The sequence below is a fragment of the Juglans microcarpa x Juglans regia genome, chromosome 2S, assembly GCF_004785595.1.
Source record: "Juglans microcarpa x Juglans regia isolate MS1-56 chromosome 2S, Jm3101_v1.0, whole genome shotgun sequence".
NCBI lineage: Eukaryota > Viridiplantae > Streptophyta > Magnoliopsida > Fagales > Juglandaceae > Juglans > Juglans microcarpa x Juglans regia.
Window position 1 is genome coordinate 4426405 of NC_054597.1, and position 13832 is coordinate 4440236.

The window sequence follows — 13832 nt, forward strand, 5'->3', positions numbered from 1 at the left end:
TCTTTCTAACCCCCAACCGGCGGCTTTTCAAAATTATCATATAACAAACTTTTTAAATATATACATATATATATATTATATTTAAATATTTATTTTCATTATTGATCTTTTATATTATTTGATTCTCATGAGAACATGAAGGTTTCTTCTTAGAGTTGGTTTGGTTATACAGATCATTTCATTGTTATAATTTTTCTAAACTTTCATATAAAATATAATAAATAATTTAATTTTTTTAAATTTCAAAATAAATTATATTCTAACAATATTTTTATTCTAACTTTCAACTCTTATATTGTATAACCAAACGAGACCTTATGGCTGGCTTGGATTCAGAGATGAAATAATTTTAGATGAAAGATAAAAGTTTAAAAAAATATTATTAGCGTTGATGTTGTGTTTTGTGGCCCGAGCTACACCACAGTGACCAAACCACAAGTGACCTGCTACAAAGATGAAGAATTGGGTCAGGCGATGCCCGTGAACACTCCGATGTCCAAGTCAATAAATAATCCTCTAGTGGTGAGTAAGCTTAGAAGATTAGAGAGAATTATAAAGAATTTGGAGAGACTTCCCGTTCGAGGGATAGCTTGTATTTATACCTTATTCGGACTCTCCCGCCAAAGGAGATCATGGCGTGTCAGGCCGTACTTGGATTAGACCTGCTACCACTCCCCCCTACTATAGCAATGTGTCAATCTGCAGTTTAGGCGGCCGAGTGAGATCGTGGCATGTCAAGCCATATTTGGTTGCACCTATTGCCACCTTTCGCGGTGTCAGGTCGGGGCCGAGCGGCCCAGCATGCTTTGGTGGCACGACGTTGCATGCCAGGTCCTCTGATACATGCATTAAATGCAACTTGCCTTGTGCCTGACGAGGCCACAATCGGGCATGTCCAGCCATGTGCACACGGTAAGGTGTTTGTGTGGTGCCATACAGTAGGGCTCGTAAGTTGCCGAATCCTGGGATGCTCTCCTTGGTGTATCCAAACTTGATAACGAGAGGCCTTCCTGGGTAGAATCGTGGTTATGGGCTCGGTGCACGATCCTCCGGTTTGGGCCCTTAACCCCCGACAGGGCCTCATCTAAGGGCCTTAACCCCGGTAGGGACTCTCCTAAGGGCCCGAGGTTCCATAACTTGACTTTTCTGGGCGTGGGCCCTTTAGGGATGGGCCCCCTCTTACAGTTATAATATTATTTTTTAATATTATTATTATTTTTGAATGTGAAAAAGTTGAATTGAGATTTGAAAAAGTTAAATTTTTTATTATATTTTGTGTAAGAATTTAGAAAAATTGTAATGATGTGATGAGATGAAATACTTTCTGAATCCAAATGGGGCTCTAGAGTTTTGCTACTGGTACTGATAAAAGTTACCTATAGTTTGGACCGACAAATGCAAATGCAAATGCAAATTTTTATTTTTTTGTTTTTATTTTAATTATTTTTTTACATCTTTAATCATTTTTGAAAAAAGAAAAAAATACAAATTCACTAATAATCACTTCCTTAAACATCTAATGAAAAAAATAAAAATACAATCGATCAATTTTATCAGTAGTATTTTCCTTCTTCTTAAGTCACACATTCTCTAAAAAACATCCATATTCTCGAGGGTCATTTCTTTCAACGATCATATCCGATGGATATAATCTTCCAACGGTTATATTCTCTAATGTGATATTATTTCAATTGTCAAATTGCCGACGGGCATATTCTTTCTCTATAAAGCTATTCGAGTTTTTTCACCAATTTTATTTACTTCAATGCAATTTCCTTTTCAGATTAGTACTTATTTTGTCCCATTGGATCGTTCCCTTTTTTTGCAAAATAGCACTTCTTGATTCATACTTGACAAAAAATCATAGATATCTAAACAACTTTTGATGGAAGAAGAAAGATCAACCTCATATGGTCGTTCTAAACGATCGTCGTGCACATTCATTAGGCATGATCTAATGGAAGCCAACCAAAATCTTATTTCGCAACTATTTCGTTGAACAATATCATCGAATATATTATATATAAATCATTAATATCGAAATATATAAGGATATGTTTAAGAACACAATTATTCTTAAATATTTTTAAATTACTTCACTATTATTTATAAATAATTATTTACTGTTTACAAACTATTAACTAAAAAGTGAGAGGATCATCGAATCATAGCGTAGGTCCCCGTAACCGGAAAATGCAACCACAAAACATAAATTAAAATCGACAAAACATGATTCTTTTTGGGAGAAAAAAGAGTCAAGAGAAAATGAGAAATTACTCAGCAAAAGAAAATTAAACTAATATTCTTCAGAAACACGAAATGCTATTTATACTTTTATGCCTGGAGTAAAATGACTTGCTACCGTAATGGTCATGGTTGATTTGTCCCAGCCATGCAGTACCCATCAGTAGGGTCGGAGTCCTTGACTCTCTTCTACCTCCTGATTGTCCTGAATTTGGGATTCCACGGCACAATAAATCCTACGACTCAGAGCTACCGACAGAGACGATCTGCAAGTCTTTGTTGACTTGGTCGTCGAGAGCGAAAACGGACCCCACCAAGTTGTCCAATCGGTGGAGAACGAATTCTTCTCCTTCTTAGCCGTCCGGAAAATCAAGAACCCGAGAACCGAAGCCAATATTAATCCAGTTACTCCACCAACAGCAACGAAAATGGTCGTTCTTCTACTGTTCTTCGAGTTCGTCGATTGTTTTGGTGGCTCAATCGTCGGAGGGGTCACCAGAATTGGGTCTGGGTTGGGTCCGGCGAGATTGCCGTTGGAAGGGTCGCTTACTTTGAAGATTTCGATGCCGTTAATGATTGCATCTTGGTAAGAAGTCATCCACCTCCGCGGTTCTGCTCCTATAGCAATGTAGAGGTTCACCTTCTTGTCTCTTTCTTTAGCGAACATCGCAACGGCGTAGTCTTTATATACGGGCACGCCATTTCCACCACTCCAGCGAATCACGTCGGCATCTTTCTCAGCGGTTTGATTTGCTATGAAAATACGGAACCTTCTGTCTCCACTCCAGACAATCTCTGGCTGAAACTCGCAAAAGTGTAGCCTTATGAAATAATAAAAACCAGAATCAACGGGGAATTCCCAGGTCAGATTGTAGCTCAGGTTGATATCCGTGTCGTTCCCCAGAGTTCGGGCAGTCCGATAGACATATTCTGGTGCAGCGTACGCAGGTACTGTGGTAAAGCTTAGATTGATGGTGTCGTTGAGAGGTAGAAAAAACACGTCATATTCTTTCAAGTACTTGTCGTCCTGGCTCCAACCCCGGAACATTCCGGTGTCTTCAGTGGGTGAGATGGAGCGCCCTCCAACATTGAATCTGTATACTGTCTCGAGAGCAGTGCTGTTCTTGATGCTGTACAGGTTGTGCTGGCCGACAAAAGAAAATCCTTGATTGTCCGCCGGAGTGTAATAGAGATTTGGAGGCATCGAAAAGATTTCAATTCCGTTGATAAAAGCATAGGAATCAGACACGGTCGGAGATGGAGTGAAGGTTATGTTCAACCTCTGATCTTCCTCAATGTTGACACAGTATTCTCTGAATATGGTATCGCCCGGATCCCCATCAGCATCTGCTGTGAGTGAAGCGTTGAAGTTGCTAAGAAGAATAAAAAGACCAGCTTTGACGGAGAAGAGGGCTTTAGAGCGATCAAAGTCGGAGTACGAAGCTGGGTAAAAGTACAGTCGAATGAACTTTTGGCCGGCCGTGACGGGGAAATCGTATGTGAACGTGGAAAGAGAGATGCGAGCAGTGGCAAAGGGCACTTGGGCAGCAGTGGGGGATTGTCTAGCTGCGATACGGGTCAGAGATGCGTGATTGTTCAGCGATTGTTCAAGAGGGAGGAATTTTGAATTCGCGTCTCCAACCCAGGTCCGACCATCTAAGGCAGTTGAATTGCCAGAGGAGCCACAATTGAGGAGAATTTGGTTGATGGGTGTGTAAGGAGACGACGATTCAACGGAGACGGTGCAGATAAGGTGGTGCAGCAAGAAGAAGAGAAGGTAGAGAGGTGTAAAAGGAGGTAGGAGGAAGGAATTCCACATCGAGGCAGAGAGAAGCAAGTGAGAAGATCAGGCAACAGAAATGAGTTTTCCTTTCTCTGGTTTGTGTGGGTAGGGGGAGAACGCCAATGAGTGTTTTCATAAAAGGGGTCAATACTGCAAAGTTTGACCAAAAAGGCTATAAAAAACTTTGGCCACAGAAGACTTGACGCGTTAATTTGTAGACCCTGGAAGCCAAAAGCAATTTGCCATGCGTCGTGGGAGGAAAGGGACCCTTTGGCCTTTGTTGTGTGGTGTAGGCCATCATTTGGAGATTTATCTTCATCCAAGAATACAAGTTCGCATTTGTGAATGTTCAATCCGAGCATGTTTTTTTAACAATGTGAAACTATTTTCACTGGCCTTCAATCAGGGGTGGGCATTCCTCTCAAACAGTTTGGCTACTTAAAATCAAAGTTCAGGTTTGGGCTCTATATTTTTTCAATGTTTTTTAATATATATTTTCTTTAAATTTTCAACTTCATTTGAAAAATATTTTAAATCCAAAAACTTAAAAATTATTGCGTGCTTTAAAATTTGTTTAATATATAATAGATATAATTCTCTTAAATCGAAAGACCCTTAGACCACACTGATTACAAGTCTAGTCAAGCAACAACACAACAATCTATCATAAATACATATGGACTAGATACATGTACTAAACAAAGCAATGAATGACTACAAATTTAGTATCCAGTCAAGAGAATCCAAAACAAGTGTTCCATGCCCAGCAACCCTTTGCCACTGAAAACTTCAATGTTATAGGGGCCAGACCATTCTTTCGCCGCCACGATGATTTAAGAGAGTTGCTCCAATTAAGGTGCTTGCACATGAAAAACTCTTTTCATAGGTGATTTGTTGGGAGCAAACACATCAGTAATAGCTTCCCTGAGAGTCACAGGTACCTCTGGGTTTTGAGTGGGGATAGATAAAACAAAGATATCTATATATATGCACCATACCTTATTTTACTCTCTTCTATCCTCTCATATAGATGGTATCTTTGTTCTCTGGATCAATGATTTATCACCGGTTTCATCGTGTTTTCAAGGTAAAAGCTCCGTGTCTATTTGGAATTGTTTTGTTTTTCCTTGGATTGCTCTTTGTTTTTTCCGTTTTATGCTTCCCAGTTTGGAATTTATAACTCCAAATCCAAATTGGAAGTAAATTTGTTGAAGTTGATAGCAAGAAAAAAAATTTTTGATGCAGTGAAAATAAGCAGAGATTAAGGAATTAGAGTTATTAGAGAAGCCGGCAACAAAAAAAGTCCATGCAAACCTGATATTCCGATTTCAGTTTAGGAAAATAATGGATGGCACATGTTGGACTTTGAAGAAATCCTCTCCTCCTTCAAGTCTAAGTTTGAATGTCCTTGGCATCCAACGTATCTCCAGTTCCTGAAGGGTAGAGACAAACCTCAATCCATCTGGAACCATCTTCAACTTGATGCAGTTTGAAATCTTCAAATGGCGAAGACGGGCCATGGCACCTGCCTCAACTGTCCACTCCTCCAAATTCAGCAAGCCACGTAGGAGTAAAGATTCTAGTTTAGGAAAACCATTTTCCAAGCAAACCATCTGCTTCCCTACAAAAACTTCCCATCCACTTAAGACCCTCAAGTTAGGCAGCTTCCCCAGTGTTGGCATTACGTCTTCCACTAGGCTGGATCCCACAAAGTTAACTTGGCGAGGTTCAGAGGAAATTCGTGACAATCTGGTAGCTTCTCTATCCGTCCTTCTATGTGCAGCTTCCAAAGACGAGGACATCCTTGCACTACTTCTTGCATATCTATTACCTTACGAGGGAATGAAAGTAATCCAGCCTTCATGGACAAGGACTGAAGGTTACATAATTTTTTGTTGGGGTGATTGACGATTGCCCCGAACTCGTGGAAGTGTCTCGAGTCATTCAGCACCAATTTTCTAAGATTGGTCAAACTGAGAAGATCTCTTAGGTCACATTTGTTTGCGGGAAGGTTTACTAGTGTCTGCAATTTTCTCAGATTTGTCAGTTGCAGTTTATCATCAGTTGAATTGTCACACCACTTGGGAAGATAAAGATGTCTCAATTGTTCCATCTTCCAGATAACATCCGGTAATTCTACAGTTGATTCCCAGCCCAGATCTTCGATCGTTTCTAGATTCAAGGTCTCTAAGCATACTAAATTGCCTATGGAAGAAGGCAACTTCCTCATACCAGTTTTCTTTAAGCTCAAGTACCTCAAATGAACCAATCTCCCTATTTCCTCAGGTAACACTACATCCAATAACTGTATTCCTTCCACATCCAAAACTCTAAGTAATTTGAAGTACTCAAACATGGATTCTATTTGCTGGGTATTTTTATTAAAGTATAAAACAGACCTGATCTGGGGATTCTCTTTGTAGTTTTCTGGGAGAAAATCTTCAGAAAAGATGGCAAGTCTTCGAATCCTACCAGTTGAACTCACCCTCCGTACGCTGTGTGAAGAGAGGGGATTTGTCTCATGTCCACTAGCAATATGGAGAAAATTTTCCTGCTTTGCTTTTGACAAACATAGGTCGCGCATAAGATCATGGAGGCGGCAGGATTTAATCCTTCCACTAGCTCCAATTACACCCACTTCAGCGATGCATCTATTTATCAAGTCAATTAAGTACAGTTCTGCAATATCTTCCAGCATTTCATCTCCCTCTCCTTCAAACTCCGGTGAAACAAAGGCTTCCGCCACCCATAACCGAACCAATTTCTTTGTTGGTATATCAAAGTCCTCTGGGAAATGGCTCAAATAGAGAAAACAGAGCTTTAATTGGGAAGGCAAATCATTGTAACTTAAAGCCAACACGTCGTGAATTATTGTTTTTCTTCCTTGGCCACCACCTCTCCCTAAGTATGATTTAATATTTTTGTGCACAATCTCCCACTCGTTCAAAGTTTCTTTAGTTGCCAAAAGTCCCCCAAGCACAATGATTCCCAATGGTAAGCCACCACACCTTGCCACCATATCTCTTCCTAACCTCTCCTTGTCTCTGCAAATGCTGAAGTCTGCATGACATGACGACAAGAACAATGAGTCCAGCAATAAATTCTTTGAGTTTCCATTAGACTACTAATTTTTTAACGGTTAGAAGCACAAGAAGAGCATTTAAAAGATGTTGTGGGTTATTCTACCCTCCAACCAAGCATGCAATCTCGCTTGATGAAGTCCTACACTTATAAATAAAGCTTATCAAGGGCCAGTTACTATTTAGGGTCCGTTTGGATAGGGAGATGAGATGTGATCAGTTGAAATGATTTGTGAATAGTAATGAGATTATTAATTAGATGAGATGAGGTGAGGTGAGATGGTTTCATCTCACATCTGTATCCAAACGGGCCTTAAAGTTTTCTTCAGCTGTAAGCAACACTTAATAGAATAACTCCTTAGCACCAAAAACCCCCTCTTGAGAGGTCATCTGGGAGTACAACTGCCATAGCTTTCCTTTTTCGCATTTTGATGCTCTCTGTATCATCAAGTTGACCATTTTTGTATTATTTTGACTATTTTAGTATCCGCTGTGATTATAGTTGTAAGAGAATGTATGAGATAGTCTTATTAATTAGGTTTTTGTTAATGTAAGTTTGCTTTATTACGTGCTTGGATGAAGATCAAGAATTTTGCCAAAAAACATAAATATATAGTTGGATGAGTATAAACCTGTATCTTTTCTGGGAAATGCCTTTTTCTGAAACAACTTCCAACTCTGTTCTCCATTTAAACACTCTGGGTTATGTAAACCTCCGGGATCAATATGCAATGCTAGTTCTCTATTGCGAGTTGTTACTAACATTTTGCTGCCCACTTTTCCAGAGGGGAAGCCAGGACGCAGTGAATCCCAATCGTCGGTGTTCCAAATATCGTCGAGGATCACCAAACATCTCTTCTCCGTCAGTACTTCATAAAGCTTCTTAGCTAGCTCTTCATCTTTCATTTGTGAGATCCGATCCCTCTCGTCTTTGGATGGAGAGGTAAGTTTGATTAAAGTTCCTTCCCAAACATCTCTGTATTTGCATTGTTGAGAGATATAAGCCCAAGCGAAACCCTCAAAATGACGCCTAATAGTTCTGTGATGATAAACTTCCTTGGCAAGAGTGGTCTTGCCTAGTCCACCCATCCCCCAGATAGAGACAACTTGACAGTTCTTTTCTTCGTTTACCAGCTGTTCAACTACTTGTACTATGTTTTCATCTAACCCCACGATGTACTCTACAACAACATGGGAATAAGACCATCTCAACTGTCTTTGCCTCTCGAACTCTGAACTCGAGCTTTCATTTCTTACAGCACTCGTTACTCCGTAGGTTTGTAGGCTTCTAGTGAGGTCGGAGATTGTAGCTTTAATGGCCTTGATCTTGGAGCCCAGTTTGTGAAGTTTTCTGCCTTTGTCGAAAGCAGGAACGAACCTTTTGAGTGAATTTTCCGATCTGTTCTTGGAGTACAATATTTCAAGGGCAAAAGTTTCTATGGCGTCCTCAGCATCGTAAGCAGCGTCCCGAATCTCAGAAACCCAATTTCGGACCCTCTCGTCTTCGTTCTGTCTATTATCGGCGTCTTTCAAGAAGCATTGCATCCGCTTTAATTCGATTTGCAACTGCCTTACTTCCTCGCGCACACCTTGTAAAAACGCGGCTTCTTCAATTAGAAGGTTGCCGAGCTTTTCTACAACGAAGGACACCACAGATTCTGCCATGGTATGCGAGCGCCCTCGTCGCCAACCTGTAGAAACTAATGGAAGTTTAGAACTCGTTTGCCGCCTGCACCAATGTTATGACTTTATGACCTCAACTTGAGGCGGCTGATTTCTATTTTTCTTTCCAATAATGTAAGTAGTCTTTGCTTTTAATAAAAAAAAAAAGGTTCTTTTCTCTTAAAAAAAAAAAAATCATTTATATTCTCTAGGGGTGTGCAAAATTCTAAAAATTTCGACTTCGTCCGACTTCTGCTCTGACTCCGACTCCGACTTCGTCGGAGTCATCGGAATTCGGAGTCGGAATTCGGAGTAGCTCCGAATATCTATTCGGAGTCGGAGTCGAAACTCCAAGAAGCTTCGATTTCGACTCCGAAATTTTTTTTACTGTACACTTTCGTTCGAGCGAGATGTCGAGCGCAAGTCGAGCACACGTTGTATTGAACATTGGCTCGAGCGACATGTCGAGCGGAAGTTGAGCGAACCTCTCTGAAAGAGTTCCGCTCGAGTGCCACGTCGAGCTCCGACCTCTAATCGGAGTCGGACTCCGACTCCAATTCGGAGTCGGAGTCGGAGCTCCAATTTGGTTCCGACTCTTGTCGGAGTCGGAGGTCGGAAACGAGCACTCCGACTCCGTCGGAGTCGGAGCCCAGCCCTAATATTCTCTATTATTGCTCACCTTTAATTATTTACCGCTCGTAGGCCCCGACGTGGTCACCCTCTATGGCGTGTATTTTCAGCTGCCTGTATTTTTAGGATAATACTATTATTCTCTCTATTTTACTGCTCAACTCTACCGTTTTTATTTTTATTTTTAAAATTTTTTTTTTACTTAATGATTAAAAAAATATTTTTTAATAATATTATGATTTTTTTTTATTTTTTTAAAAAAATTTAAAAGTGTTAAAAAATACATGTATGAAAAGACAAAAAAAATAAAATAAAACCATATAACTAACGGTAGCTCCCAGCAGTAGCTAGGAGCGGTGAGTGTAGCAGCACTCGTATTTTTAATAGGCGCCAATTACTTCAGCAGGTGTTTTATGACTTTATTGCCTCAACTTGAGCTTCAGGTAGGGGTGGCAATATGTGACATGATCCATTAATTCAATACGAACACGATACGATAAAAGCGAGTTTGGGTTGAGTGTTAACGGGTTCGGGTCAAAACGGGTTGACTTATTAAGATACGATCGCTTAACGGGTCACTAATGGGTCAACCCGTTAACCCGTTAGTGGCCCGTTAAGAAAAGTAAAATTACCCTTATACCCTTATAACCTAAAACTAAAAAAACGATAAGTTATAAGTTTCTAACCAGCCGCCCCCTTCGTTTCACACTTTTAGTGTTTCTTCAGAAACTCTGAGTCACCGCGACCATGTCGCCCCCCTCCATTCCTCTTCACGATGGCGCCATATCGCCGCCACCCTCTAGTTCTCTTTAGTCTTCACGGTGATGCCACCCCCCCTCCAGTTTCACAGTGACGCCAAGTCGCCCACGCAGACTTAAAGCTATGGATTCACACTGCCCGCCGCCAGCGCCCCGTCACCCACACTTGTCGCCCATGCCGCGCCACCCACTCTAAGAAGATTACCTTTACAATTTTGTTCAATTCTCGTGTTGTAATTGTTGGGGGGTTTGGGCACCAAAGAGGAGACTATTGCTTTGGCTTGCATAAGAGCGTAATAGATGCTTGTTAACATTTTAGTGACCAAATGGAGGCAGGGTACCTTTGAACAAAGAAATTCGTAGTGCATAATATATGTTTGATAGAATGTCCAGGAACACCTCTAAATTTTGTTATACTTATGAATAACGGGTTCTGTAGTGCATAAGAGCGTAATATATGTTATACTTATGAATTTTGTTGACGCTAACACCTATTGAAAGCAACATTAACCATGACCGCATGATTTATACCACCGCATAGAACATTATATAATAAATATTTATTTTCTAAAAACTAAAAGAATAGCAGTTCTTTCAACAAAAGGCTAGAAGATAAATTATATAATAAAATAATATAATTTTCTTTCACTCAAAAGACTTAAAACAAAAGAATTAGTAAGCCTAAGCCATACCAACATGGGAGCCGGCCATGCATGGATGAGAGTTTCCTATGTGAGGGGACATTCGATTCAGAAAGTAATTGTCAGGATCAGTCATATATATAATTTTGGGATATGCTTGAGATCAGTGAGGACTTGGGATTGTAATGAAATTGGAGAACAAGGGCAAGGACTTGGAGGACGCTCCACCTCATTCTTCAAGCTTTAAATTTGTTTAGATTTGTATTTTTATTATATTTGGGATTGTAACATTAATATATTTACTATGTGCATTTTGTTTATTATATTTGAGATGTAATTTTAATATATTATTACAATGTGTGATGATCATATTTGTTTGGATTGTAATTTAGACTTGTAGTTAATATATATATTTTATAGATATTATTTATATTTAAATATTTATAATCAGGTCAAACGGGTCTGGTCGTATCGTGTCTGTTTAACCCATTAACGTAAACGGGTTGGAACGGGTCGTGTCGTGTCAACTCGTTATTTTACTGTGTCGTGTTCGTGTTTGAAATTTTGACACGAAACCCTTAACGGGTCGTGTTCGTGTTGACCCATTAAATGTAATATACATACTCTGACATGACATGAATACAATCCGTTAACACGATTTGACACCCTTAATTTTAGGAGACTGAAATGTATTTTTATCAACAATAATATAAGAAGTTAAATAGATAAATTTTATGTGAGATTTTTCATATATTTTTTAGAAAAAAAAAAAAGCAAAAGAAAATAATATTGAATTTTAGGCGGATCATTACCTATCATATATTTTTTTTAAGTTTGACAAGCTGACAGCCATTGATCGACTTTTTCTTCATCCTTTTTTATCACACCTTTAACAATTCCTTTGAATGGCACAACAAAGTTATAGTTGTATCTTTACAAGTTTTGAACAGATAAACTTCATATAAATCTTAAATAAAAATGAATTTCACCTCAAAAAAGTATAAAAAAAACCTATTTTTTATTAGTAAAATTCACTTTTTTACAAAAAATTTATATAAATTTTATCTATTTAAAATTTGTACCTAATATTATTATTGATTAAAACTCGTAGGAACTAGTAATGGCATACGAAAGTTCTGAGCAGCTTCGCTTCTCGCTGACTTGATAGGCTGAATTTTTCGCACAATGACATGAAACAGTACGAGACTTGGCTATGCATTTAGGGATAAAACTCGTCTAATCTAATTTTATTTCGAAATTTTTCATAATTATTTTTTCAAGTATAACTCCAATATAAATATTTTTTAATTTTTAATTTTTAATTTTTTTCATGTAATCATTACAAATTTTTTAAACTTCAAAACAAACTACAAAAAATAATAATACATTTTCGAATTTCAAAATAAAAATTATATTCTAATAATATTTTAATTTTATAATATTTTTTATTCAATTTTTTTTCTCATCTTCTAAAATCTAATAAAATATTTTAATTCAAACCATTTCTTTATAATTCACCACTTCTTTTAGAAGATTATAATTCCAGTTGCTCTTTTATTCATTGCTTCCACAGTTGCTTCTTTATTCAACAATCTTGCTGGAGCTGGACTTCAAAAGAGCTTAAAGTTGACCACCATCAATCTCTCTATTCTCTTTCCATTCCCCCACTCTCAATCTCTATCCCTCGTTATCATTACATTGGTGGCCCATCTGTTTTATGACTTTATCGCATCAACTTGAGGGGGCTGAAATCTAGTTTTCTCGGTAATAATTAGGGGGTGAAAGTTGGTCGATCCGGACTCAAGAAATTGACCGAGTCCGGATCGACCCGGGATCAAGACCGATCAATCTTGATCTCTGAGATAAAGGATTGAGACATTTCGATCCGATCCCAATCAAGTGGTTTCTCATCTAACCGGACCGATTGAATTTAAAAAAATATATATATTATATATATTATTTATATAACAATTATATAATTAATTATATAATTTTTATCGAACCTATCACTATTAAAAAAATAATATTTTAAATATTTTATTAACAAATTAATATTCTATCAATTAACTAATGTATAATATTAATTAATTAATTATATAAGTTAAGAAAATAATTTTCATCTAATTTATTATTATTGACCATATAAAATAATTTTTTATTGAATTAGTTACATAATCAACATTAATAATTCACTTAATTTTAATATAGTATTTTAAATAAAATTTTTTTATTAATTTATTTAAAAGGAAGAAGAAAAAAAAATTAGGTCGGATCGGTAGCAACAAGTCCGGTCTGATCTGTACCTGAGAAAATAATGGACGGAAATTAATAATATTATATAATAAGTTAAATAGAAGAATTTTACTAGAGATTTATCATATATTTTGTAGAAAAGAAAAAGAGAAAGGGACAAAATATCTATATATATATATAAAATTTTTCTCATCAACTACTATTTATTACTTTATATTTCATACTTTATAAAAAATATCTTACATTCTATAAAAAATATTTTCATACTCTATGAAAAAAAAGATTATAAATATAGAATGTAAAAATAAATAATAATTGATGTATAAAATTCTACTATATATATAATTATTTGACTTTTAAAGTTGTTGACAGAGATGTTGGTCGACTTCTTCGTCCTAATTTATACCTTTTCATGGTTAAAACGCGTAGGATTTTATCAATAAAAAAAATTAAAACGCGCATACGAAGGTTCAGAGCAGCTTCGTCGATTTCTTTGACTCGATAGGATGAATTTTTTTGCACAATGATACCAAATGCTACCGGGACTCACTGGGTCACCCTTTCTCATCTTTTTATTTTTTTTTATTTTTAAATAAAATGTAATAAATAATTTAATTTTTTAAATTTAAAAAAATAAAATTATCTTAAAAATTTATATTTTAATAATATTTTATTTAACTATTATTCATTTTATTGTATAATTTAACGAGACCTAATTCTCTGTGACGAAGTATTTTTTATTTTATATTATTTTAAAAATCCGCCCAAACTTTTGATTGGT

The 13832-nt window shown here is 37.2% G+C and overlaps 1 protein-coding gene and 1 pseudogene across 1 annotated transcript; both read right to left on the minus strand.

Moving 5' to 3' along the window:
• Positions 1-2404: 2404 nt before the first annotated feature.
• On the minus strand, positions 2405-4063 carry LOC121252372 (receptor-like protein kinase FERONIA). The gene has a single exon (XM_041151966.1). It carries the CDS (start codon positions 4061-4063, stop codon positions 2405-2407), a length of 1659 nt encoding a protein of 552 aa, XP_041007900.1.
• A 605-nt stretch (positions 4064-4668) lies between these two features.
• Positions 4669-8772, minus strand: LOC121252168 (annotated as a pseudogene).
• Positions 8773-13832: the final 5060 nt, after the last annotated feature.

Excerpts from the sequence above, each read along its gene's own strand:
- LOC121252372 (XM_041151966.1), bottom strand. The coding sequence starts at position 4,063 with ATGTGGAATTCCTTCCTCCTACCTCCTTTTACACCTCTCTACCTTCTC.